Here is a 27,708-nt window from a genome sequence, read left to right as displayed (position 1 = left end):
TCTTCTGCCTGAGAGGGATTACAGACAGACATACAGACAGACATACAGACAGATAGACACATTTCTCACCATCACTGGCTTTGCGCAAAAACAAAAAGAACAACATTATTTTCTAGCTTTATTTGTTTTTGAAACGTGGATTTATAAAGCTTAAGAAAGCTGGACATTTTAATATATGTTTAATTTTAAGTTATTTTATGTGCAAGTTACTCTCGTGCAACTACAACAAAGAGCCCTAGGAGAGAGAACTGGTACCAAAGCAGTAATACTTCTGTTTTTGTTATTTTGAACGCATTATTTATCTTCAGTATTTGACAGTATTTATTATACTTAAGTACAAATTGTCTGTTGCATTTGCGAAGTTTGCCTATTTTGTTTTATTTTGCTTCGTTCAGCAGTGAACCATAGTTGAGCTTGGTGTAATTACGAGTTTCTTTTGCTCGAGCTGCATCATTTTCGCGGGTTTTCTTTCATTTCGCGTGCAAAATGATTCGGATACCCAGAGGGATTTCTCCTGCTTCAGGAAGTGGTGCAGTCGTTGGATTCTCGTGCCAGCAGAAAAATATGTTCTCCGGGATGAGGACAGATTTTTTCAACACTGGACTTGCGAGCCCGCCTTCGATACCGGCTGGATACTTCACTCAAATCGGCAACACGACAGCTGCGGAGCAGAGACCCAGCTGCCTGTACGCGACCCCTCACGGACCCGAAGCTAAGCCTGTGCGAACCCCCTCCGGCCGGCTGCCGGTAAGCCTCTTTCCACCACCACCCATGCACAAGCTCTCACTGCAACATCATGAATATGCATGCTTGCTATTTCAAGTACTAATACAGTAATATATCAGTTACTAACCCACAGCTACAATTACACTGTAAAATCCATCTTTGAACGTAAAAGCGTGCAGTTTGTGGCCCCACCAGGAGGTTTTTGTGCCAACTTTGTTGTACTCTTTATAACCAGTTCCTCCTAAATGAATAAAACAGGCCAGTAATTGGAGAGCATGACCACAGCACTGCATGTATATTTTAGTCATTTTGGACAGACAGGACCTTTAGGTTAATGGTTATATTATTTCAGATGGGGATGTGGTAGAGGCTGATGGATGGGGGAGGGGTGCTTTATAGCTTCTGACCCGGACAGTATATGTATATTGGCTGGCCAGGGGAAGGGTGTCCCAAGCGATGCTCCTCAAATTTGACAGGAAAATACAGATTTATCAAAACAATGTATTCAGATATTTGGGGCCAAGACTTACCTACGTGCCCCTCTTCATTTTGTTAAATATGAATGAGTTTGCCTCCTTCAAGGAATGTCCCGGGTTCAATAAAAATTTAGCTCAATCGACAGCATTTGTGGCATAATGTTGATTACCACAAAAATTAATTTCGACTCATCCCTCCTTTTCTTTAAAAGAAGCAAAAATCGAGGATACAGTGAGACACTTACAATGGAAGTGAATGTGGCCAATTTATTGAGGGTTTAAACAAAGAAATGTGAAGATTATAATTTTATAAATGTACTTTCATTATTTCTGTTAAAACTTGTAAATATTTTGAGCTGTAAAGTTGTTTAAATTGCGATTTTTTACAGTCATTTTATGGTTTTAGGGTTTGTTGACATTATGTCGTCATTGTAACGAAGTTGTAAAATTGGCTATAACTTTACACATTAAAGGTTAGTATGTGATTTTATCACACTAAAATCATGTTTACATGCATATTGTTTACATCTTGAGGCTATACTTTTGAAACAGTGAGTATTGTAATGTTAAAAAATTGGCCTCCATTCACTTCCATCGTAAGTGCCTCACTGGAACCAAGATTTGTGTTTTTTTTTTTTTAAAGAAAAGGAGGGACGAATCAAATTTTTATGCTGTCAGTTGAGCTTAACTTGTATTGATCCCGGAACATTCCTTTAAAAATCACCTATTAAAATCCCGCCACATGACAGAGAATGCTTTTAAAGGATGCAGCTGTAGTTGTCATTATGATGTCACTTTCTTCGTGGTACACTTGTCTCACAAGCGTAACCTGTTGAAAAGGTCATGGTCACACTATCTGCTCCAGGAACCGTCCAAGTGCACATTTAAAGGAAACTCCACTGTGTGCAGCTGATAAACAAAGAAATGATTACAGGCTCACACTGAAGTATATGGGGCAGTGCTGATAACAGACTGGGCGTCTGCATGGAGGATTTGATGCACATGCCTTAATAACTCTGAGATAAATCTAAAGAAGCTTCTCTGGGTTGGATATGACACCTGATCAACTCAAAATGGTTTCTCACTGGTCAGATTTGGGCAGAATGCTGGTCTTGTTACAAAATTTATCCGTGATTCCAAACTTCCTTATTTCCCCATGTAGGCTGTATTATTAAAATACATAATGCTTAATTGTTAGCTGTGTATCTAGTGAATCTCCACATGACATGAACAGCCCTTATTTTCCCTTCAGTTGTTTTTTTCACAGCAGTGTGCTACAGTCATATCTCCTGCTTTGAAGAGTTTCACTCTTTTTTCCCCCTCCCTTGAGTGATACTTTTCCCCCTTTCAGTTTGACAGGACAGCCAAACCTGAAGCTCTCGCTTCTGCTATCAGACCTTTGAACCTCTGTTCAGATAACTTCATAAACTTATAAACAATTTTTTTGAATTCTGCAGAAACACAGTTCCCCTAAAGCTAACTTTTCTAAAATTAACTTGCCTTGTGTAAGTACAATTAATAACAATTAAAATATAAATCAATTAATGCCTTAAGCTGATAGTTATCATAGCTAATTTATACTAGTTCAGGGTCATTAACAGTAACTAACATTCTTATATGTAGATACATATGTCAATGTTCTCTGTTTTTGCACAAATCATGTGCCGTAGTAAAACCAACCTTTTGATTTATGGGTTTCATATCCTTTATTAATAAAGTATGAGACAGTTCAGGATATTTCAGACTTTATAAGTTCTCCCAGATTATATTTCTCTTATCACCTCATTTCATTATCTTAATTTATCCATCTTCCCCTGCGGAGCCTCCGGTAACCAGGTGTTGCATCAGCGAGGTGGGTGAGTGGTTTCAGTGTAAAACAGCCCTAGCTGTTAAGTTCTGTGTTATACAGATCACTCCACTTAGCCCCGTATGAGCAAGTTTTGCATTTCGGAAGTGTCCTCCACGCTCTTCCTTTTCATCTGGACTTCCCCCTTTCTCCTCTTTGCCTGTGCCTCTATTTCACTTTGACACTTCGGACTATGTCATCATCATTAATGCAGAATGACCTTTCTCACTTTACACTGTGGGAAGAGAGAGTGTGTATGTGTTTTACATTTGGGAGTGGCACAGGTGTGGAGTTTGTAGGTCATTCCTGTCACGTGTATCTATGTGTAGGCGTACAGAAACCTTCTTTTTTTTTTCCCAGGCAGAATATGATTGTTTAAAAACATCTCATATTATGATTAATCGGAAGGTTACACTGTAACAGTTTAGTGCCCTTTACAGCTCCTCATACTCCATCTCCAGTTAGTGAGAAATTCAGGGAAAGGCCACTCAGAGCAGAAGACGAAGGGGGAGGGTTGACTTGACATGTAATACGCTTTAAAGAAAGAGCCTGCAGAGGAAGTGAATTCAAACACTGGAACATCTCTGGAAACATGAAACATGTACCAGATGAACTGAGCAGTGTTAAAACTCAGCATTAGATTAAAAAGAACTTCATCCAACAAAAATTTGTCTCATCAGGTGCATGTTACAAGGCTGATCGACCCCAGTCAGGGTGTGTTTAACCTGTTGATGTGCATGCCCCCCCCCGAACTGATGTCACTTTGCTTAAATTAGTTCACATATACTATATAGTCTAGTCAAAAAAGAGTTAATAATTTTGACATATTATAAAGATGTATAATTTGTCAACATTATGAACAATTTTGAACAGCACACTATATGGTAAATGTGAACTAATTTAAGCAAAGTAAAGTCAAACCCATGAGTGGGGTCAATGAGCATCAACAGGTTTTAATTATTTTGACTTGACAAAGCCAACATACTGTTATTCTACAGACTTGGTTTAGTTTAGTTTTTGTTTTGTTTTTTGTTTCCCAAATCCCTAAACGAAGACCAACATTTCTAATTGGATCTCCTCCTAGAGCTTTATCCACCAAATTTGGCACAGAACTTCAAGCTGTTATGACGCTTTGTCTTTTCTAACTGATCAGACCAACGGTTTTCCAGTTGCAGACAATCAAAAATTCCCAAAATCCAATAGACTTTATCTGTCTGTCTGTCTATCTATCTACACATTATTTGTATACACCAATCAGCCACAACATTAAAAACACCTGGATATCGTTTAGGTCTCCCTCATGCCGCCAAAACAACTCTGACCCATCAAGGCATGGACTCCAGAAGACCTCTGAAGGTGTCCTGTGTTATCTGGCACCAAGACGTTAGCAGCAGATCCTTTAAGTCCTGTAAGTTGCGAGGTTGGGCCTCCATGGATCGGACTTGTTGGTCCAGTACATCCCATAGATGCTCAATCGGATTGAGATCCGGGGAATTTGGAGGCCAAGTCAACACCTTTGAACTCTTTGTCATGTTCCTCAAACCAGTCCTGAACAATTTTTACAGTGTGGCAGGGCGTATTATCCTGCTGAAAGAGGCCACTGCCATCAGGGAATATTGTTGCCATGAAGGGTTGTACGTGATCTGCAACAATCTTTAGATAGTTGGTACGTGTCAAAGTAACATCCACACAAATGCCAGGACCCAAGGTTTCCCAGCAGAACAGTGCCCAGAGCATCACATTACCTCTGCCGGCCTGCCTTCTTCCCATAGTGCATCCTGCTACCACTCTTCCCAAAGTAAATGACACACACTCAACAGGCTGTCCACACGATGTAAAAGAAAATATGATTCATCAGACCAGGTCACCTTCTTCCATTGTTCCATGGTCCAGTTCTGACGCTCACGTGCCCATTTTATGCACTTTTGGCGGTGGACGGGTCAGCTTTGGCACTCTGACCTGTCTGCGGCTACGCAGCCCCATATGCAGCAAGCTGTGATGCACTGTTCTAACACCTTTCTATCATGGCCAGCATTAAGTTTTTCAGCAATTTGTGCTACAGTAGCTCTTCTGTGGGATCAGACCAGATGGGCTAGCCTTTGCTCCCCATGCGCATCAATGAGCCTTGAGCACCCATGAACCTTTCGCCAGTTCACCGGTTGTCCTTCCTTGGACCACTTTTGGTAGGTACTAACCACTGCATACCAGGAACATCCCACAAGACCTGCCATTTTGGAGAAGCTCTGACCCAGTCATCTAGCAATCACAATTTGGCCCTTGTCAAAGTCACTCAGATCCTTACGCTTGCCCATTTTTCCTGCTTCCAACACATGAAATTCAAGAACTGACTGTTCACTTGCTGCCTAATATATCCCCCCCTTGGCAGGTGCCATTGTAACAAGATAATCGATGTTATTCACTTCACCTGTCAGTGGTTTTAATGTTGTGGCTGATCAGTGAATACTGTATGTGTGTGTGTATGTATATATATATATATAAATCAATGTAATATATGCATTCCCATACACACACACACATATATAAAGTGTATATATATATATATATATATATATATATATATATATATATATATATATATATACATACACACAGTATATAAAATTTATTTGTGTAGTGAGATCCAGCTTTTGATACTTAGGACCATTGAGGGACTCATACACAACTATTACACAAGGTGCAAACATTCACTGATGCTCAAGAAGGCAACACACTACTATATGCATATTATACTTAATGTAAATACCTGTTACGTAGATTCTGAAGGGCAGTATTAAATAAAAAAAGATTTTTTATCTCCTATATCTGTATAAATTCAGAAAGGGGTGTGAAAATTTATGAGACAAAGGGGGAATGAAAATTTGTGCACTCAACTATACAGTATATATATTTAACCCGATTAATGTCTTTTCTTTGGCTTTCTATCTTGTTTTTGAACAGCAACAGCATTTTGGTATCTAAATCGAGCAATTCTGTGATGTGGCAACTAAAACAGCCATTTGGCTCCTAAATGTTTTAGTTTAGGAGCCAATGGCACCTTAGTCGTTTTCTCTTGTGCCTACACACAAATGCAAACATACACCTATACCTTTCACCCAAATGTGCTGTGGTTTATGATAGTAGCTTAGACAATGGATTTACATATCTTTAGGAAACTCCTTGGTCTGGAGTGGTTTAACCAGTTTTGATACAGATCTGCTGATCAGAAAGCAAACTAATAATCTTAATAGTGATCAAAGTTAGGATTTTAGAAGGTAAAGCTGCTCTCAGACCAGTGCTTAGACGTGAATGATTCAGCTTCCACCATACGATCTGAGCCAGCATTTCTCACTTCTCATTTCCCACTGACACCGGAAATAGGCAGAACCAACCACAAGCTCTTACACATACGAGATGTTGTTTTGAGAAACCAAACCAAAAAAATGCAAAAGGTTTGCAATAGCATGAGGTTGAGTAAATTATAACAGAATTATAATATTATTATTTTCATTTTGGGGAGAACTATCCCTTTGTGGTCTTGACTCTTGCATAAATACATAAAAGTAAAGAGGGGCAGGTGTGTGTAAGACAGATAAGTTTGAAAAAGCCAAAAAGGAGCAGAAGAAAATGAATGAGGAAAGGAAACCCAACCACCTGCTCAGCAGTTCCAGATGTCAGTGACAGGTGTAGATGTCGTTTAGGTCAGAACAATGCAAGCATTTTTAAAGACACACACAAGATGGGTAGGCAGCTCTGCATGCTCAATGCCTGTTAAATATATATTGTGTATAGTATTTAAGTTGCCACCCTTTATAACATTTTTAAGAAGGTTACTCTATAAAATATTCATAACATGCTACAAGCTTCTGTCACGGCTAATTTTCAAGCTGATTTAAAAAGCTGATGTATAAATATGAATTGAAAACGCCTGCAATTACTTTACAGAGGGACATGATATGTGAGCAACAGCTGTGTTACTGCCTGTTCCATTCACTCTTATTAGGTCTTCCTGCACTTCTCTAATAGGGATGAATTGGGCTATTAAGAAAAACACATAAGTTTGCATTTTACAACAGGCACTAATATCCACACTGTAAAAAAAAAAAAAAAAACAGTAAAATGTCTGGCAGCAAAAGTTGCCAAACAGTTACCATAAAATTACAGTAAAATACTATACTTAATTCAACAATGGATTACTGTAAAATTACAGCTTTTCCCTGTATATATTCTTTGTAATTTTATAGCCAAATTTTAGTAGAATTACACATTTTTATTGTTAGAAAACATCTCTAAAATGTAATAAAATCAAGGAAATACTGCATAAATACAATTAAAACCCACAATTTGAAGGTTGCTATCTTTTAAATAACAGCAGAATTATGTTGTTTCATAGAATTATTCAATCAATCTACAACATGCACCTGTCAAAGTACACATTTCTAAAAGTAAAATAAAGGAAAATTATTTAAATGAAAGTCACTTTACTGTTTTTTAAATCTTATTTAAACATTTTCAACAGAGGTAATCTGTCAATAAATGTTCTTAACCTATAAATTTACAGTGGATAACCGTTAAATATTGGTTGACCTGCCTACAATCTATTACGATGTACTGTTTATCCATGAGATCTCACTGTTACAGCACTGGATTCTATTGGTTAAATACAGAAAAATAATGTCAAATTACATGTAATTAACCCTATATAAAAGTTTATGGTTAGTGTGTTTACAGATCTAAGCTTTTATTTTGTGTGATCATTCAATATATTCACAGAAATTCATAGACAATTTTAAATTTCTAAAATCAAATAATCCATTAAATATGCAACACTTTCCAATTAATTTACAGTGCTTGGGATGTAATAACATTTTAAGTTTGTTAAAACCACCTTAATGTCTACCAATTTTACAATATATTCCTATAAGTATACATATTTTTGTGGTTCTTTTGTTCTTCAAATTACAGGTTTTATACAGGAATCAATATGCTTAATTATGTGAACATTTTACTTCAGTAGATAAAAGAATGGTGTACTTGAATTTTACATAAATACATACCAACCAATACACTACTGCTCTTTTAAAACAATGTGAAGCTATTGGCCAGAAGAATAAAAGCACAACAACAATACATGCTTTCAATCTTTTATTTTGACAGTTGAAATTCAACAATCATGACAACTGAACCTACCATTCAAAATAAACACCAAATGGAAGCAAAGAAATGGTTACTGTGGATCTTTACAATAATGCTTCTAAGGTTTTAAAGATTTATAAAAACATGTATCTAAAATATAAACAATAATGTGAATAACGGCACTAATTACCTTCTATATAATTCTCAATTTATCTGTAGTATGGACTGTATCAGTATACATTTATTAAAAGATTCAGATTAGGATTGCATGGGGAAAATATTATTTGGACATGGTGGTACTGCCATGTAGGGGTGGGAATTTGGGGCAATCTCATGATTCAGTTTGATTCCAATTCTTGGTGTTACAATTAGATTTAAATTGATTCTTAATTCACGACTCAAAACAATTCAATTCAATAAAAAGAGCACTGTGTGTCAAACCTGACTCCCTCTGCCCCCTGAGCTGCAAATGAAGCATTAAGCTGCTCTTGATGACAGACATTGTCTGACTAACAGAAATAAATAGCGTAGTTACACACACACACACACACACACACAGTTGTGCTCAAAAGTTTGCATGCCCTGGCAGAAATTGTGAAATTTTGGCATTGATTTTGAAAATAAGACTGATCATGCAAAAAAAAAAAGCTGTCTTTTATTTAAGGATAGTGATCATATGAAACCATTTATTATCACATAGTTGTTTGGCTCCTTTTTAAATCATAATGGTAACAGAAATCACCCAAATGCCCCTGATCAAAAGTTTACATACCCTTGAATGTTTGGTCTTGTTACAGACACACAAGGTGACACACACAGGTTTAAATGGCAATTAAAGGTTAATTTCCCACACCTGTGGCTTTTTAAATTGCAATTAGTGTGTGTATAAATAGTCAATGAGTTTGTTAGCTCTCACGTGTATGCACTGAGCAGGCTAGATACTGAGCCATGGGGAGCAGAAAAGAACAGTCAAAAGACCTGTGTAACAAGGTAATGGAACTTTATAAAGATGGAAAAGGATATAAAAAGATATCCAAAGCCTTGAAAATGCCAGTCAGTACTGTTCAATCACTTATTAAGAAGTGGAAAATTCGGGGATCTCTTGATACCAAGCCAAGGTCAGGCAGACCAAGAAAGATTTCAGCCACAACTGCCAGAAGAATTGTTTGTGATACAAAGAAAAACCCACAGGTAACCTCAGGAGAAATACAGGCTGCTCTGGAAAAAGACGGTGTGGTTGTTTCAAGGAGCACAATACGACGATACTTGAACAAAAATGAGCTGCATGGTCGAGTTGCCAGAAAGAAGCCTTTACTGCGCCAATGCCACAAAAAAATCCCATTACAATATGCCCGACAACACCTTGACACACCTCATAGCTTCTGGCACACTGTAATTTGGAGTGACGAGACCAAAATAGTCACAACCATAAGCGCTATGTTTGGAGAGGGGTCAACAAGGCCTATAGTGAAAAGAATACCATCCCCAATGTGAAGCATGGTGGTGGCTCACTGATGTTTTGGGGGTGTGTGAGCTCTAAAGGGACGGGGAATCTTGTGAAAATTGATGGCAAGATGAATGCAGCATGTTATCAGAAAATACTGGCATAATCAGCCATATTTTCAAAATCAATGCCAAAATTTCACAATTTCTGCCAGGGTATGCAAACTTTTGAGCACAACTGTGTATATATATATATATATATATATATATATATATATATATATATATATATATATACGCACACACACACATATACATATATATATACACACACATACATACATATACATATATATATATATATATATACACACACACACACACACACATATAATTAAGAATTAAGTAGAATTAAAATGGTGAAATAATAGGGTAAAGTGTTCTTAATATTTGTACATATACTCTCCCCCACCCCCAATACAAAGCACAAGGGCCAATCACAGAACCTAATACTGAAACAGTTGATACAGTCCTTAAAAGGGGCCTACACACAGTTGTTTAGTGCATTTTCAACAGTAAGATGGAAAGTGTGCTGAAAACATTTAAGGGATTGGGACTTTGAAGGTGGGGTATGCGATTCTAATCCAATACACGTCTTTTTGTCAAATTCAGCGAATATCTCTTCACAGTATGCTAGCTGTCCGTTCAGTGTGTGTGCTGAAAAAGTACTCCTGTGTTTGTACACAGCCCTGGCTCTGTAAATGGGAAATAAACAAAGTGGCTCGGACCGAGCCACACAACACTATTCCAGCCATGATTTGTGTGTCAGGGAATGTTACATTACTTGCCCACGGACATTCAGCTTACTTTCTAGCTTGCCAAGATATGCTGTTGTTGTGATGTTAGCTATAGTAGCAGGAGAGTTGTGAGTATCGCTGTCTGGAGCTGGTTTGCTGGCTCTGGGAAACCGTCTCATCCTGTCTGGCTGTTAGCTTCGCAGCAGCCACTGTAGAGACAGTTTGCTAACCCGCAACCTAGCTAAGCTAACCCACTACCTAGCTAACGTTTGTTACATTACTTGCTGTGTCGTTGTTCGCTCTATATCATGGTATTTGTCATGGAATCGCATATCCCACCTTTAACTATATGAAATGATCACATCAAATATCTCATAGAATGACATGTCACTGTTCATTATCACTGTGCACTTTAATTTTCTTCAGTCTCAATTCACTCACCCTTAGCCGTCACTTCATAACAGTTTTAACATTAACTCTGAGAAAGATGTCATTCATCTTAGGAGGCATCCATAAGGAAGAAAATTCCATAACTCCAGGCTTTGGACACTGTGGGCGGCTTCTCTCAATGATCTTGTTAGCCATCATTAAACCAGTGGCCACCGCCTCGTCTGTGAAAAGATCAAATCAAACTTTTAGCTGTTTGAACCTGCAACCTGTGTACAGTAATTCTGACACATCCTATGCACTTTTTTAGATCAATTTAGCATGCATACAATTGTAATGTAAAAATCTGAAATTAATTAATTTTTGAAATTAAATAAATTACAAATATTGAATCATAGTATGTGTAGTTGTAGCACTAATATTCCAGCCTTCATCCTGCATCAATTTGGTTATTCCATTTTCTAATGTTGTGTGAACACAACCAAAAAACATACCTTGGTCACGTCTGTTTGCTTGTAGGAATCTTCTGAAGACATGTGGGAACACAGCGAAATATGGTCCTGATGACTGGGTTGAACTGAGGTTTTCTGACATATCAGTGACAGAAGTGACAAAAAAACAGAAGACAAAAAGCACAGAAATAAGATAAGGGTTAAAATCCACTATTCACTATAAGAGTTAATTGTAATGACTATTTATGTACGTTTCCCACACATTTTCTGTGTCAAAATGCCACACAAATTTAACAAGGTTTTCATTATTTCCTTAGTCAGCTTTATAACAATAAATCACATGTAACGTTAGCTCTTTGGACTTCTATCAAGAGCTAACTGCATCTTTCACTTTTACTGCCAAGTTAGCACATAAAAAATAAGCTCAATAATACAACAATGACCACTACAAATTTAGTAATGTTTGTTTGCCTGTATTGAACTTAACAGATGCACCATCAAATTACATTTCTAAGACGAAAGTCCCTCAGCTCGTTAAAGGGGTTAAAACTTCAGCTCTGGTATTGTTTTGATAGCTTAAATCTGTACACTTTGACAACTTAGCTTAACCTTGCACTAGCTTGACATCAGAACGCCACTATTCATAATAAAGTAACTAAAAACAAAGTAAGCCGTTTTCACTCCCAGCAAAGCATATTAATATTTGACAAAAATAAAACCAAGACATTACCTTTAGTTGATGCTAAACATTAACACTTGGCGTAAACATGGACTTCTGTGCAGCCAGGCTGTCTCTTCCTTCTTCAGACAGACAGCTCTCCTGCGGCGCAGCTGGCGCTCAGATTCAAACAACTGATTCTCGGGCATTCATTGGCTGAACAGTTCCGGCAACAACGATTTTGTCCAATCACAACACAGAACTGTTTGATGACCTCATTTTCTGTGGTTTACAATAAAGTTGTATTCTGCCAAATATAAGATGATATTACAATTTACCAAATTTTTTAAAGAGAGGGGTAACGAATTACTTAAAGCTAGGGTGTGTAATCCAGAGAGGCTAGCTGTTAGCAAGCTAGCAAAGCATAGAGCCCGCCCTCGCTTCAGAGGGGTCTCCAAAGCCACACCTCCTCTATCACACACGAACACGAACACACACACACACACACACACAGAGCAGAGTCTAAGCGCCAGGAGAGACGTGTTGGTGGAATCGATCGCAACGGTTTCAGATTACCTCATGTAAAAAAAAAAAGTTTCATTTTACACCGTAGCTGCTGTTAGCGTTGAGATAATTCGTAAATGTACACAAACTACATGAGCTAAATACTTAATTACATTAACAAAATACATCAAAAACAAATCAAACCATGTAATTACCTGTCCAAAAGTAAAACAGCAACCATGGCGTCATTTTTCAGACACTTTGAATGCCGCAGTTGCCTCCAGCGTGGAAAAGCAACGCCAATGTTAATTCTGCTTTTAGCACGCTCTTGATCCAGACGTTTTTCGCTATAGAAGTTTCTAACACGGTCTTTCTTTCCTTGTTTCCTTTTACTGGTGGTTCAGGAGGAATATAAGGTAGCTGCGGTTCGCCTTCCATTCTCGCATTCGCTCTGCACAGCGTCAAGGAACCCGCGCTGATGACGTGTGATTGTCTGCGCGAACAAGTTGCGCGGCAGTATGCAAATATAGATTGACAAACAGGAAGTACATCCTATCATTACAATCGGACCGAATGCAATTAGTCGATACTTTTTTTAGTCCTGTCCCTTCCACAGAAGATATATATATATATATATATATATATATATATATATATATATATATTTTTTTTTTTTTTTTACATTTAGACCACTTAAATTATTGATTGCTATCAGGATGTGAAGAGACTTTCAACCAGTATAACAAAAAAATGTTTCTGGTAAAGATTGCACACCCTAGCTTTAACAGTTTGTCATTATTACATTATTTGAATCAAAATATCCTTTATTATTTTATTCCCGGTGGGTGTTTCTGTGTGTGTATGAAGTACCAGTGCATTATAATAAAAACAAGTATTGTGCTAGAGCGTAGAGATTAAAATATCCCTGTCCAAATATATTTTTACTTTTAAATCATTCATATTTGACCATAAGTCCAGGTTTGGTCAAATGCAGATGTTAAGCTACTGTTTTAGTTAAATGTAATGTCTTTGTTGATGTGGAACTACCATGCATTTAATGTTGGAAAATGGAAAATTACTGTTAAGTTGCAGTTGTCGTATTTTTTTATTACACTGTATTGGAAGTATTTTATAGAACTGTTCTGTAAAATTGATTTGCATTAGGTTTTATAATGTGTTTATTACTTAAAATTTACAGCAATGCGTAAATACCAAAATTCTGTGTGTTTAAATAAATGCGCACAGAGCAAGAAAAATGTAAAACAAACAATTTATTGGTCAGTGTTTTTACACTGATAACTGTGTTTTTACACTGATATCTTCTAAATTAACACTTAAAACCATAAAAAAAAATTGTACAGTTGTGTTATAAAATGGTGGATTCTTATAATTTAAAGTTACAGACTTTGACTGTACTTTTACTGCAGATTTATTGAAAAACTTGTTTTTTCTGTATTTAACAGACATATTCTCTTATTATGAAAAAGACAGAAAAAATCTGTAATTATTTATGGTAAATGTCAGTAAAATAAAATTTTTTACAGTGCAGATTAACTTCTGGTATTCAATTTAGTAGTCTTGAGTTCATAAGCTTTCAGTCTCTAAAGGAACTGTTTAAAGATCTTGGCAATATGCACATTATAACTAATAACAGCTAGCCTGCTGGACTGGTTTGTGTCTAATGTATGTGTGGACTGAAAAATGGTGGAGATCAAACTTGGGTTCTTAACCGGTTTGAAAACAGCCCACCTGTCCATGGTGGAATGCTAAAGATTAAAAAAAAAAAAGAAGAAAAAAAAAAGTGTAATTGTTCAGGGCATGACCTCCTTAAAAGTTTTAAGGAAAAAAATGAACAATTCAGAAAACAAATAGTCATGTCAAGCTCTAAGATACTTTGAAACCTATCACACTCAACAGTGAATTATAACATCTGGTTGTCAGATTGTCAGCGGTTGTATCTTTGTCTTGAAACAAGTTTCTCTTTTGATTTTTATGTTTGTGCTCTGTCATGCTTCTCAAAATCTCGTCCTTAATTTTCCAGTTGTTTATACAGTATTAAAGGTGTGTATGTGTGTTTATTTGTAACTCTTTCTATGATTGAATGAACAGGATTAGCAGTTTGGTAAAGTGACCCTTGAATGAAATGTCTGTGGTGTTAGTGTGAATGGTCTGAATGTCTCCCTCCACTCAAGATAAAGAAGAAATGGGCAAGAACTTCATGTTTTTTGTATAGGGATGGTTTTTAAGTGTCAGGCTGCATTCGGGCACTTGAGGAAGCAGTGAGTCAGTGTAACTCAAGGGTTGGGATTGTTCTTAATCAGTGCAATACAATTAGGGCTGGGCAATATGTCTTAAAAAAATGTATCTTGATATTTTTCAGCCTATTGACGATATTCAATATACACTGGGGGCCAAAAGTTTGGAACAATGTACAGATTTTGCTCTTATGGAAAGAAATTGGTATTTTTATTGACCAAAGTGGCATTCAACTGATCACAATATATAGTCAGGACATTCGTAATGTGAAAAAATTACTATTACAATTTGAATTTTTTTTTTCAGAACTTCTTAAACTACTTCAAAGAGTTCTCATCAAAAAAATCCTACATGTACAGCAATGACAGCTTTGCAGATCCTTGGCATTCTAGCTGTCAGTTTGTCCAGATACTCAGGTGACATTTCACCCCACGCTTCCTGTAGCACTTGCCATAGATGTGGCTGTCTTGTCGGGCACTTCACACACACCTTACAGTCTAGCTGATCCCACAAAAGCTCAATGGGGTTAAGATCCATAACACTCTTTTCCAATTATCTGTTGTCCAGTGTCTGTTTCTTTGCCCACTCTAACCTTCTCTTTTTGTTTTTCTGTTTCAAAAGCTTTTTCTTTGCAATTCTTCCCATAAGGCCTGCACCCCTGAGTCTTCTCTTTACTGTTGTACATGAAACTGGTGTTGAGCGGGTAGAATTCAATGAAGCTGTCAGCTGAGTACATGTGAGGTGTCTATTTCTCAAACTAGAGACTCTGATGTACTTATCCTCTTGTTTAGTTGTACATCTGGACCTTCCACATCTCTTTCTGTCCTTGTTAGAGCCAGTTGTCCTTTGTCTTTGAAGACTGTGGTGTACACCTTTGAATGAAATCTTCAGTTTTTTGGCAATTTCAAGCATTGTATAGCCTTCATTCCTCAAAACAATGATTGACTGACCAGTTTCTAGAGAAAGCTGTTTCTTTTTTGCCATTTTTGACCTAATATTGACCTTAAGACATGCCAGTTTATTGCATACTGTGGCAACTCAAAAACAAACACAAAGACAATGTTAAGCATCATTTAACGAAACTTTATAGCTTTCAACTGTGTTTGATATAATGGCAAGTGATTTTCTAGTACCAAATTAGCAATTTAGCATGATTACTCAAGTATAAGGTGCTGCTGTAAATGGGGCCTGTCTAGATTTGATCCAAAAAAACTTTTTGGGGGGCCAGGGTAGCTCAGCGAGTATTGATGCTGACTACCATCCCTGGAGTCGCGAGTTCGAATCCAGGATGTGCTGAGTGACTCCGGCCAGGTCTCTTAAGCAACCAAAAAGGCCCGGTTGCTAGGGAGGGTAGAGTCACATGGGGTAACCTCCTCGTGGTCGCGATTAGTGGTTCTTGCTCTCAGTGGGATGCGTGGTAAGCTGTGCATGGATCGCGGAGAGTAGCATGAGCCTCCAGTGCTGTGAGTCTCCGCGGTGTCATGCACAGTGAGCCACGTGATAAGATACATGGATTGACTGTCTCAGAAGCGAGGCAACTGAGACTTGTCCTCCGCCACCTGGATTGAGGTGAGTAACCGCACCACCACGTGGACCTACTAAGTAGTGGGAATTGGGCATTCCAAATTGGAAGAAAAGGGGATAAATAAAAAAAAAGAAGACTTTTTTCAAATAGTGATGGTGCTGTTTTTTACATCAGTAATGTCCTGACTATACTTTATGATCAGTTAAATGCTACTTTGGTGAATTAAAGTACCAATTTCCTTCCGAAACAGCTAAATCTGTACATTATCCCAAACTTTTGGTCCCCAGTGTATATCTCGATAATTATGTATTTGCTCTAAAATGGCTCAAAAATTTTATCAGAGGAACCATCATTTCATCCAAACAGCCATTGAAGCCAAGTAGATTAAATATTTTAAAGACATTAAATACAAATCTAATAATTAGTTTTTCATTAAAGGTGCAGGTTGTAAGATTCAGAAACCCTTGTTATTAATGACACCTGTGGTCGTTAAGTGAACTGCAGCCAGCTACCTGTTGCTTGTGCTCGTGCACACACTCCATAGGGACGCGAGCGAGCATCGGCCAAAACAATGACGTAACGTACAAAGAGGCTGAACTTGATTCACCGGCATCATGGTGACAGATGAGGTAGCATAATTAAAATTACACAGTTACGATTGTTTTACTACAAACTTTGAGACTATATATTATATTTGACTCTCCAGTGCTGGAACAGGGCTAAAACAAATTGTGGATATAGGTCTGAATATGCGAGACTGTAGTTTGAAGTAATCACTTTTCTTTGCATGATGCATTGACTGCATTTATACGATAGCCTATGTCGGCGTTAGCTAGCTAGCCAGATTTATCAATAGCTGTTAGCTAAATTTGGTGGATGATGACAGTAGCTGTTTATAAAATAGACTGTACATTATAACTGTGTTGACACAATTCAGTACTGATGTGATTCCATCACAACTGTCATTTTTAAATATCGATGCACTATTGTTTTATAATAATAGAAAGTATATATTTTCTGTATAACCAAGTTACATTACACTAATGAATGGGTCTTTTTGCATTATCTTGAACATTGTCTAGCATTCATTTAATGTGTTATTGTAGTTTAGCTAAAATTACACAGATCAATCCTTATGGCACTATATTTCACATGCTTTGCAGTTATGTAAGCTTACCTGTCCAATAAGAAGAACATCAATTCAGGATCGGTTTTGATCCCCAAAACCGAACAAAGGTCCCTCCAGGAATCAAATGCCCTGCTGATGTTCACTCTAGTTTTCGCTCGACCACGATCATGTTCCCGCTTAGCCAGACAGGATTCAGTAGATAAATGTTTTTTTTGTTTGTTTGTTTTTTGGCTTACTCAGAGTTTGTGTAGGGGTCGGTGTTGTGCTGGGAGCCGGCCGTTTGCTGGATTCCATCTCTAAGAAAACGTTACCTTTTGTTGCAGACAGTTTGTTGTTGCTGTTGAATAGCAGAAGAGAAGCACTGAGGTAAGGCCCTTGGGAGCACGCATAAACGTCACATCCTTTGGATTTTCCTGGCAAAACCGACCAGCTCCCTTCGCATGAAAATCAGTCTACAGGCTTTAATGTGCAACCTAGGAAGTCCTGGAAGGGCTCATTTTTTTAAGTTGCGTTACAAGCCGTTCATACATTGGCAAAAAAAAAATATTACGTGAAAATTGTTACATACTGCACCTTTAAATAAACATAAGGGATAATGAAATTCAATCATTTTCATTGATATGCACTTAATATTTATATTTCATACACAATGATACATAGTAGCTTAATAAAAAAGCATTATTTACCTTCATATGTTTTACTAATACATTTTTGTGAGTGAACAAGGTAGGGCTGGGTATTGACACAGATTTCAAGAATCGAATCGATTTCAATTCACAAGCTCTCAAATTCTATTTCGATTCGATCCAATATCGATTCGTTTGGATATATATCAGTTACAGTACATGCCAATTTTCTTAAGGAAAACAATCTCTCAACTAATGCTGTAAACTATACAGGGATCCCTGTCAGTTGGTACATTACTATAATATTAAAGGTTAAAATAAACAACAGAGTCCAAATTCAGTTTCTCTTTATTTTAGATATAATAATCAACACTCAAATACAAACTGAGTTGTATACAAACATTTTACATTTAAATAAGGCAGTTTTTATATCAACTTTTTAATTATATAATTATGTTTCTACTCCAATTCATTGTTGAAATATAAACATTTAAACGGTGGCTGTTTTCATGACAGATTTATTCAAACATACAATAAATGAGACATCACTAACAGGTTAAGTAAGAATATAATGAATATGTAATATAGTGCATATATTTAGCAAAATTCTCCTCTCTAAAGTTATTTTTTCTAGCTAACTATTGAGCTATGGACACTGACTTTCCTGAGGTAAAGGGTTACGTGACACATTGTTTACAAGCTGTTTTATTGATGTCTTTTCGCGATTGAAACACCGATTGGGTGATTACATGAGAGCTAATACATTTCAGTAAGCTGTACTGTATCTTTCAACATACCTTAAGATGTTCATTCATGTTTATTTCGTTCTATAACTAGTAGTAAAGCGGAAGAGATGATTGGTTCATGCGCACTCTGCACTGCCGCTTGAACTGAGGCGGCTACAGCGATCTGTCACGCCACATTAAAGAACGTCAAAACTGTATTTATTGTTCGAATTTCGTGATAAAATTGACAGAATTTGAAATCTGAGACTTTGTTTCATATCACAATTAACAAAGCACAAAGCTTATTGTGATTATTATATGGTAGGCGCGCTACAAATAATGTTTAGTGAAGTTTTGTTCACGCATCAACTGAAAACAGCACAGACGAAAAGATCGATTCTTGGGATTTAAGAATCGATATCGGTTCTTCAAAATGAGAATCGATTAAAATCGGGAAATCAATATTTTCAACCCAGCCCTAGAACAAGGTGGGCAAAGCTACTTCACTGACTTATTTTTGAAACCCCAGTTGAACACTGCATAATACTAAATTATTACTGTGGGCAAGTCAGGTCGATTATAATATAATGCTGAATTATTGTTATTATTCTGATTATTAGATTTGCGTTATACAAAAGTAATATATTTCTGTTCACTTCATCTTAACCTGGGGCTTTTATTTTGACACAGAAATTGCTATCGTATTTACTTCAACTTCACAAGGAGCTTTTATTTCGACACAGAAATGGCAATGTGTATTTGACAGTTTACAATGTTCTGCATTTCCTGAAACACTGTAATCTCCTATTCTATTATTCTGTGACATGTTTGTAGATTTGTATAATAACTTGTAACTGTTACTAATGTTTAGAATTGTGCAAATGCTTAAACCTGCATTACTTTGAGAGCGCCACCATGTGTGTGCACACAGATCAGCGCATCACTGGTTTGTTCTGAATTGCACACAGACCATGTTTATCTGTCTTTAAATCACAGCCTTTTGTGGATTAATAATCACATATGACCAACTCGCCATTTTGATGTTCTTTTGTTTAATTGTGCAGCCCTGAAGGATCGTGAAATTAGTCTACTGATGCACTCTTTATGAAACTTAATGGCCAAATTAAAACACATTAAATTCATCGCGATATTCACGATATTGGTCAATTTTACATCGTCAGTAAAATTATCTTGATTATATCGTTAATATTTGATATATCGCCCAGCCCTAAATACAATTCAAACTACACTTTCATTCAAGTGTGTCTCACTGCCAGAGCTTTTCAACACGCTCCTTCCTTTCTTAGGGGGACACCAGCACATCTGGCTGACCCGAGGATCTTTCAGGGTCTAAATCACAAACCACAATAGTAAATGCATTGCAACATTCTTGGAAACTATGGCACAATGCTGAACCTCAGTAGCTACGTTCACTCAAATAGTTGGTGTAAAAACTGAATTTACATATCTATCTAAGAATGAGATGTTTCTCATACCTGGTCACAGTAGGCTAATCATTTAACCTTTTACAGTAATCATTTTCAAATGCTGATAATCAGTTTTTTCCAAAGGGATTTGAAAGGAATTATGTCTTTGAACTTTCACCTTTACTTTAAAACCACCTCACTGCTCTCTTGTCTTCTTTTGTGTGTGTGTGTGTGTGTGTGTATGTTTCAGGCCAAGAGGAGGCTAGATCTGGAAGAGCCACTGTATCTCCCTGAATTTCGCACACCAAAAGGGAAAGGAAACTTGGCATTTGTGAGGGTACCAAGCCCCAAAAGTGAGTAAAACAGACTGATCTAGAACAAAGCCCCTATTCTGATTGCATTTCATTGAAAATATTTGTATTGATGTAGATAAATTCAGTGCTGAAAGATACTTTTATTTATTTAAGACTTGAGTTTCCACATGTTGAATGTTTTAGGGCCCTTAATTTTAATGGTTTGAAAAGCAGACATACCTGTTAAAAACACTTGCTCCCCTGATTAGAACAGGAGCTAAATAACCCTTTTGCTTCTCTCTTTCTCTCTCTCTCTCTCTCTCTCTCTCTCTCTCTCTCTCTCTCTCTTGCTTTTTCTTTCAATTTCTTTCTCTCTTTCTGTAGCTCCCAAGTCTCCTGGTGAGCGCACTCGTTATGACACTTCTCTTGGGCTGCTGACTAAGAAATTTGTTGGCTTATTGAGTGAATCGGCTGACGGGGTTCTAGATCTGAACTGGGCCACGGAGGTTCTGGAGGTTCAGAAGAGACGCATCTATGACATCACAAATGTTCTGGAGGGAGTGCAGCTCATACGCAAGAAATCCAAGAACAACATCCAATGGCTGTAAGTGTGTCTTAGGTTCAACGTTTGGTTAAAAGACAAGATTCATACATATGGGGCTCAGATGACAATAGTTCACCCAAAATGATATTTCTCTCGTCATTTTCTCACCTTTATGCCATCTCAAATTCGTGTGACTTTCTTCTGCAGAAAACAAAGATATTTTCATAGATGTTTGATGTGTTTATATTCATACAGTGCAAGTCATTGGGGTCCAATATTTTCTAGCTCCAAAAGGACATAAAGGCAGCATAAAGGTAACCTAGGGCATGCTTCTTCATATATATATATATATATATATATATATATATTTATACAGTATATAATGTAATTTAACCTTAGGCTATAATGGACTGTGAGTCCCCAAGCATTTATGATCAAAAGATTATGCTTAATTACAAAACATTACACAGTGCATAATAACATTTCAAATTGAAAATTGAATCAGACAAATAAAATTCACTTTCTGAAATATTTCTATATTGTGTATCATATCAAACATTCTTCCCTATCAGACAATTTTAATTCTTACCTACTCATCTGAAATGCCTGCCTGGCTGCTGTCATCCTCCTGTCCCACACTGTGATATTTCCACATATGCCAGTAAAAAAACAACTAATCATTCCTATGGACACCTTTAACATCTCATTGAACACATGACCTGTTTTACACATAGGCTATATCACAGCATGCTCAGATACACAAACATATATCAACAGAGCTTAATTAACATGATTATTACATTAAAATTTTAAAGCATTAATATAAGCAAACAATAATGTAAATAATATATCTTATGCTTTTACTTGTACACTTGAGCAGCAATCATGAACAAACTTATAGCGTTAAAGCAGTACAAATGTGCCACCGTATGACGCTACACCTGTTCACCTATTCACTACTCAGTGCACATTGCGTACTGCTCAGCGCAGTGCTATTCTTATTTGCTGTGTTACCAAATTAAATGAAGTTTAAATTAAAGAATTGTATGAATTACCTTTATGCTTCCTTTATGTCTGTTTTGGAGCTTAAAAGTGTTGGAGCTCAGTGACTTGTGTTGTATGGACAAAAACACCTCATATCTCCATTAAAATATCTTCGTTTGTGATCTGCAGAAGAAAGAAAGTCAATCGAATTTGAGACAGCATAAAAGTGTGTAAATGATGAGAGAATTACCATTTTTGGGTGAACTATTATTTTAAGATGGTGCAGTGTCATTCTTAAAGGGCCCCTTTTTTCTTTTTGACACAACTTCTTAAAGGTCTGAACCCTAATTTTCCTCTTACTGAGTGCAGAGTGCTGCTTCTGTTTTACCTAATGACAGATATTATTATTATTATTCATATTAAGGCCTTTGTTGATGCTGTGTTTTTCTTGATCTGCCTGGTTTCATGCTTGTCTATGCATGTTTCAAACAGAGTGTCCTGTGTGTGCTCTGTGTGCTGTAGGGTCAGTGGTGTGTTTGAGGGGTCAGCCAGTGGTGCAGAGAAGGCCAGCACTCTGAGAAAAGAACTGTCTGAGCTAGACAGGCAGGAAAAAGCTCTGGACGACCTCATTCAGTCCAGCTCAGCGCGGCTACGAGAACTCACAGAGAACAAGGACAACCAAAGATATCCTTTCAGTGTGTGTGTTTGTACAGGGAAGAAATGTGAAGGAGCGATTTGTCACTTTGTCATTTGTAAAGAAAACGCTTGTGAACCTGCTCAGACATGCTGTGCAAACTGCTTGCATCCCTGCTGCCAAAATTCACGCAGCATAAATATAGATACTATCAGAATTTTTGCAATTCTCTTCAAGTTTGAATCTTTATAGTTCAGTTCCAATAAAATAACACGCTATGCTAAAAATGTAAAGAAAAGTCATTTTAAAAGCTTTTTGTCCTTAACTCAAGCGCACATTAGGATATGTGACCCATCAGGACATTCGCTCCATAGTCAGCCTGAAGAATGAAACTGTGATCGCTGTAAAAGCTCCGTCTGAAACCAAACTGGAAATTCCAGAGGCATCCGGGGTCAGTAATAGTATTTCCTTTTACTGAAAATTAATAAATCTACCTGATTATGTTGATTAAAATGATTATCTTCTGGTGTGATTTGGTTCTGTAGCAATCAGCATAATTCACTATGCAGATTTAAAAAGGCCTAGAATGTCAGGGCCCATTTGCGTTCTGTAAGGGTTCGTCTCTTTATGTCTATTTTTTTTAGATAAGTTTGAGTTGTTAAATCCAAGAACATAAGATTTTTTAAATCAAGGATCTTGATTGTGCTTATACTTCCTCATACATGGAATTATGAGGCATTGCTTTCCTACAGTTATTTTATATATAATATATATATATATATATATATATATATATATATATATATATATATATATATATATATATATATATTTATTTATTTATTTATTTATTTTTAAGAAACCATCAAATAGTAATTAATAGTAATAGAAATAAATGTTCAACATTCAGTTGTTCCTGCCTGCAAGGAATGTTTGTTTGACATTTTACTTTTTATCATCAGGGGTCGCTGCAGATTTACCTGAAGAGCAAGAATGGCCCAATCGAGGTGTACTTGTGTCCTGAAGAATGTTTGGATGATGTTAGTCCCATCAAGAATGCCACACCCAGAAAAGATTACCCACAAACCCCCAGTGCCACCACACCCTCTCTCTTTCCACCTGCCAAACCCCAGCCAGCAGAGGGTGAGACATTGCCCTGAGCTTACTTTATTTTTTAAAGAACAGGAAAACAAACAGCAAAAAAGTGTTAAAATGGTCTGGCATGTGCCAAAATAAGTGTACTTTTAAATGTAACACAACTGGATCTTTAGGCCCTTCCCCACCTACAGTCCTGGTACTTTTCCCTCAGTAAATTTCTAGATGAGAACTCTTATGAGGAACGGAACACCCAAGGAGACTTTTCCTCTGTTGCATTCACATTCACAAAAGGAACCACTGTAGTGATGTCATCTAGTATCGATCATTTTTTCTGACGTTATTTGTTTGCTCATTTCAATAGCAACAACACCGATGGAGGACGCCGGGATCGAAGCTACACTTTTGTTTGTTTAGGGCTGTTTTATACAAATTGTGGCTGCATTGGAAAACGTAGGCAGCTTGCCTTATCAGTTAATGCTTTAAACAACAGTGTTTTTGAATGAATGGAACTCTCTGAACAGTTTAAATAGCACCTTATTTCATCCTACCTTCATCCATCCTTATACAGCCTCCGAAGGCAGCATTTACCAGTTTTCGGATGCAGTTTGTGTCTTCAGGTTACAGTTTAAACTAGGCACGAGGAGTGCATGCGGTGCTCCATTCTGCAGCCGGAGAGATGAGACAAGGCAGCGAAAGCGCGCTTTAACCACAGAGCCCACGCTGAACTCAGTGGACAACATGTTGAAAATGCACTATAAACCTATTTTTCAACACAGTCTTTAACAATAAAGGCTTTTAGGACTCAGCATAAATTACTGTACTAAAATACTCACTCATTCACTTAAAAAAGAGTGTCCCACAGTTCCTATACACCCCAAAAGTACCTACCCCAAGTACGAGCTAAAAATGTCCTCTAAAACGGCTTCAAGGAACTATAGTCCCTTCGGTGCGAAAGCAATGAAAAGCACTAGACCCAGAGAAAAGTACCTAAAACAGGCTTTAGTACTGCCAGTGTGAAATGGCCCATTTTATTCCATTTAAGTTAAGTAACTGCTAGTGGTGACATTGTGTGCAAGAGTTTGTAAGACTAAAGAGATGGTTATGTGCGTCATTGTTTTTGAGCATTGTCATTTGGGCCATTTAGGAGTCAGGAGTTTTTAAATGTCCTACAGTCAAATGGGGGGGGGGACATTTAGTAACAATGACATCATTCAACTGCTCATCGGTTGATGGCACCATAAGAGCGCACACAGTCCTAAGCCCTTCATTTAACTAATATCCTCAGCTGTGAAAGGCAGCAAACAGGGCAAAATGTGTTGATTTTATGCCCCCAAAAATTGTACACTGAGAAAAAAAATATTTACTCTTATATATTGGAATATTTTCCATGTTTGAAGTCAAATTCATCTAAACACTTCACTTGAGAACAAACCAAACATGACAGGCTGATCAAAGATTCAACTGATGTTCTACTACTTCTGCACAGGTTCGCTGTCAAAGCCACAGCCGTCAATGACAGGCACCAATGGTAGCACCTCCCTACTTGATGTGGAAGGGATTCTGGGTCTGCCTCCTAGCCTTATGGAGATCACAGACGACCAGCTGCCAGGAACGGCCTTCACGTCTGACCCCTCCGTCCCCTTTGTTAGTTTCCCTCCTCAGCTCACTCATGATGACTACCTCTGGAGTCTGGATGATGGAGAAGGTGTATCTGACTTCTTCGACACATATGATCTGGGAGATCTGCTCAAAACATGAGGCGTTAATGTCAGGGGTCCTGTTCCAGTGTGATTAAACAATAATTGATTGTGTGAATTTTTGAATTCAGACACTGATCCACATTACAAGACACCTTCACAATTTGACATAGAATGAAGTTGTAGCATAAAGTGCACTACTGAATTGGCCTAATTGGTTATAACCATGATGATCCATGACTGAATTAGGAATGGAGCCTCTGCTTGTTTTAACTACTTCCATGTTATGATTAGAAATACTTTAATTAAAAAGTGAGCATGTGCCCTCTAGTGGATATCTGTGTAATTCAGATACATTATGAAGCCATATTTTTTCTGTGAGTCATACAATTAGTAAGGTATTTTATTGTTTAGTTATATTGTTTACAATTATTTGTTAGGTGATATTACAATTTATTTTGTATTTTTTCCCCATTGGCAAATTGTTGATCTTTGTAACTTTATTTAGTATTGACCAAAATAACTTCTAACTGCCTTGTGTCTAGGTATGAGCTAGAACATACTGTTTTATCTATTGTGAGTAATTCTTAAATGGGATGAATGGAACTCAGGTAATTTTAAAAGCTTTTATTGAGCTTTAACAATTGTAGTACTGTTGAACATTGCCAGTAGAGGGCTGTGTGACCCTTTCTACCTGCCCTCAGGCAAAAGTGCTAAAGGATGTGTATGTTGAAGACATGTGAACTGTCATAAGGTTTGTATCTTAGCTTCATAACCAGACTCAACAAATCTAGACTCAGGTAAGGCAGAGATCTGAAAAGCTGTTTCTAAAAGGTTATTCAGATTTAGTCATCATCTATTCAAAATGAAAGCAGTGCTTGGGTTTTTAGAAATGGGTGCTTGTCTGTTCATTCTACCTCCATTTTTTAGATTAATTAAACCACAGTGAGGTAGTGCCTTGTACTTGTAGCAGTGGTTTTTCCCAGGTCTTGAATAAGTAGATACTATATAATTTCTGAGTTTTAAACACTGACATGCATGTCTGTTTAGTAGAAACCTCAGAGAATGTACATATTTGGCAGCTAAATTTACCAAATGATTTATTCAAACTGATAAATTGATACATTTTAGGTCTGTTCAATGACTGTAGAATAATTTTTCCCCCAGTGTCATTAAGGTGAAGTTCTCAGGGTGTTCTGCTCCACTCTTGTAGTAAAGGCATATTTAAGGGGATCTGGCAGAAACCTTCTGTTTGAACACTGAACTACTCCATGAACTGCTGGGAATACAAAGTAAACTTTGTTTTTTGTGTGTGGAGTAGGGATTCTTACCTCACCTGAATGGTAGTTTTTATTGCTGCGGAAGTAGACTACAAATTAAAAAAAAAAAAAAAAAAAAACATCTACAATGCAGAACATATCTGGTTTGGGAGGCAATATGGAAAACGAACAAGTTTATTTTTAAAACTACATTCCCACACCCAGTTTAAGTGTGTTCTGCAAGCATTTCTCAGTCAGACTGAGAAAAAATAAAACCTGAACAAAAAGACATAGGATGCTGGAACATTGGCCTTAAAATTATAGATTTTTACCACACACCTAGATTTGTCAACCTAGGATTCTAGAACTTTAAGCCTGAAATTCTAATCATTTTCCAAAATCTATACAGCACTTGTCGAGGTGCCTTTGGGTTGGATTTAAGAGCAGTAGTAATCAGATTTGATCTTTGTCTAATTAACTTATGGATAACTTATGCCTTGTGGGAGGGTGTACAAAACATTTACCTGGGTTTTGCTTTATGCAACTGTCCCACATGTGGACATCTGTCCTGTCCTAACAAACTTGAAAAATGTGTGTGTGTGTGTATATGCATGATGTGTGTACTAAGATTTGGCATTTTTGGTGCATTTGGTTGTAGTCCATAATGAAATGTTTTGGATTTGGGTTTTTTTTTGTTTTTTTTTTTTTTTTTTTGCGTTTTCACTTTTTAAATAAGTATTATGTTTTTAAAATTGTACAGAATAATTTTGTATTTATAGTTTTTGTATTTGAAGGAAATTGGTTATTGTCTCAGGATGTCATTTTTGAAAGCGTCTGTTTAACAGGCAGCACTTAGCTTTTGATATATTGTGATGTTTAAAATGAATAAAGACCTGGTGTAACGTTTTGATTCTTTTTAATAAAGGAGTTTCTGTTAAAAGTTACTGACTTGATCTTGTATTATGTGAAAACTGGTTTTGCCTGCAGTCATTGAGCTAGGGAGTTAGTTAACATGTCAAATAAGGAAATTCCATAAAGATGTGAAAGTGACAGGAACATCAAGACTGACACAGAAAAGATAGGTTGTCT

General features: G+C 37.0%; 1 protein-coding gene across 1 annotated transcript; it reads left to right on the top strand.

Moving 5' to 3' along the window:
- On the top strand, nucleotides 1–26,759 carry LOC127411426 (transcription factor E2F2-like). The gene is made up of 7 exons (XM_051646983.1): nucleotides 1–747; nucleotides 20,361–20,463; nucleotides 20,788–21,007; nucleotides 22,454–22,617; nucleotides 22,904–23,016; nucleotides 23,528–23,708; nucleotides 25,150–26,759. Exons 1-7 carry the CDS (start codon nucleotides 487–489, stop codon nucleotides 25,419–25,421), a joined length of 1,314 nt encoding a protein of 437 aa, XP_051502943.1. The 5' UTR covers nucleotides 1–486; the 3' UTR covers nucleotides 25,422–26,759.
- Nucleotides 26,760–27,708: the final 949 nt, after the last annotated feature.

The sequence above is a fragment of the Myxocyprinus asiaticus genome, chromosome 20 (genome assembly GCF_019703515.2).
Source record: "Myxocyprinus asiaticus isolate MX2 ecotype Aquarium Trade chromosome 20, UBuf_Myxa_2, whole genome shotgun sequence".
NCBI classification, from domain to species: Eukaryota; Metazoa; Chordata; class Actinopteri; order Cypriniformes; family Catostomidae; genus Myxocyprinus; species Myxocyprinus asiaticus.
Note: the sequence above shows the minus strand (reverse complement) of the source record. Positions and strands in the feature narration are given on the sequence as shown.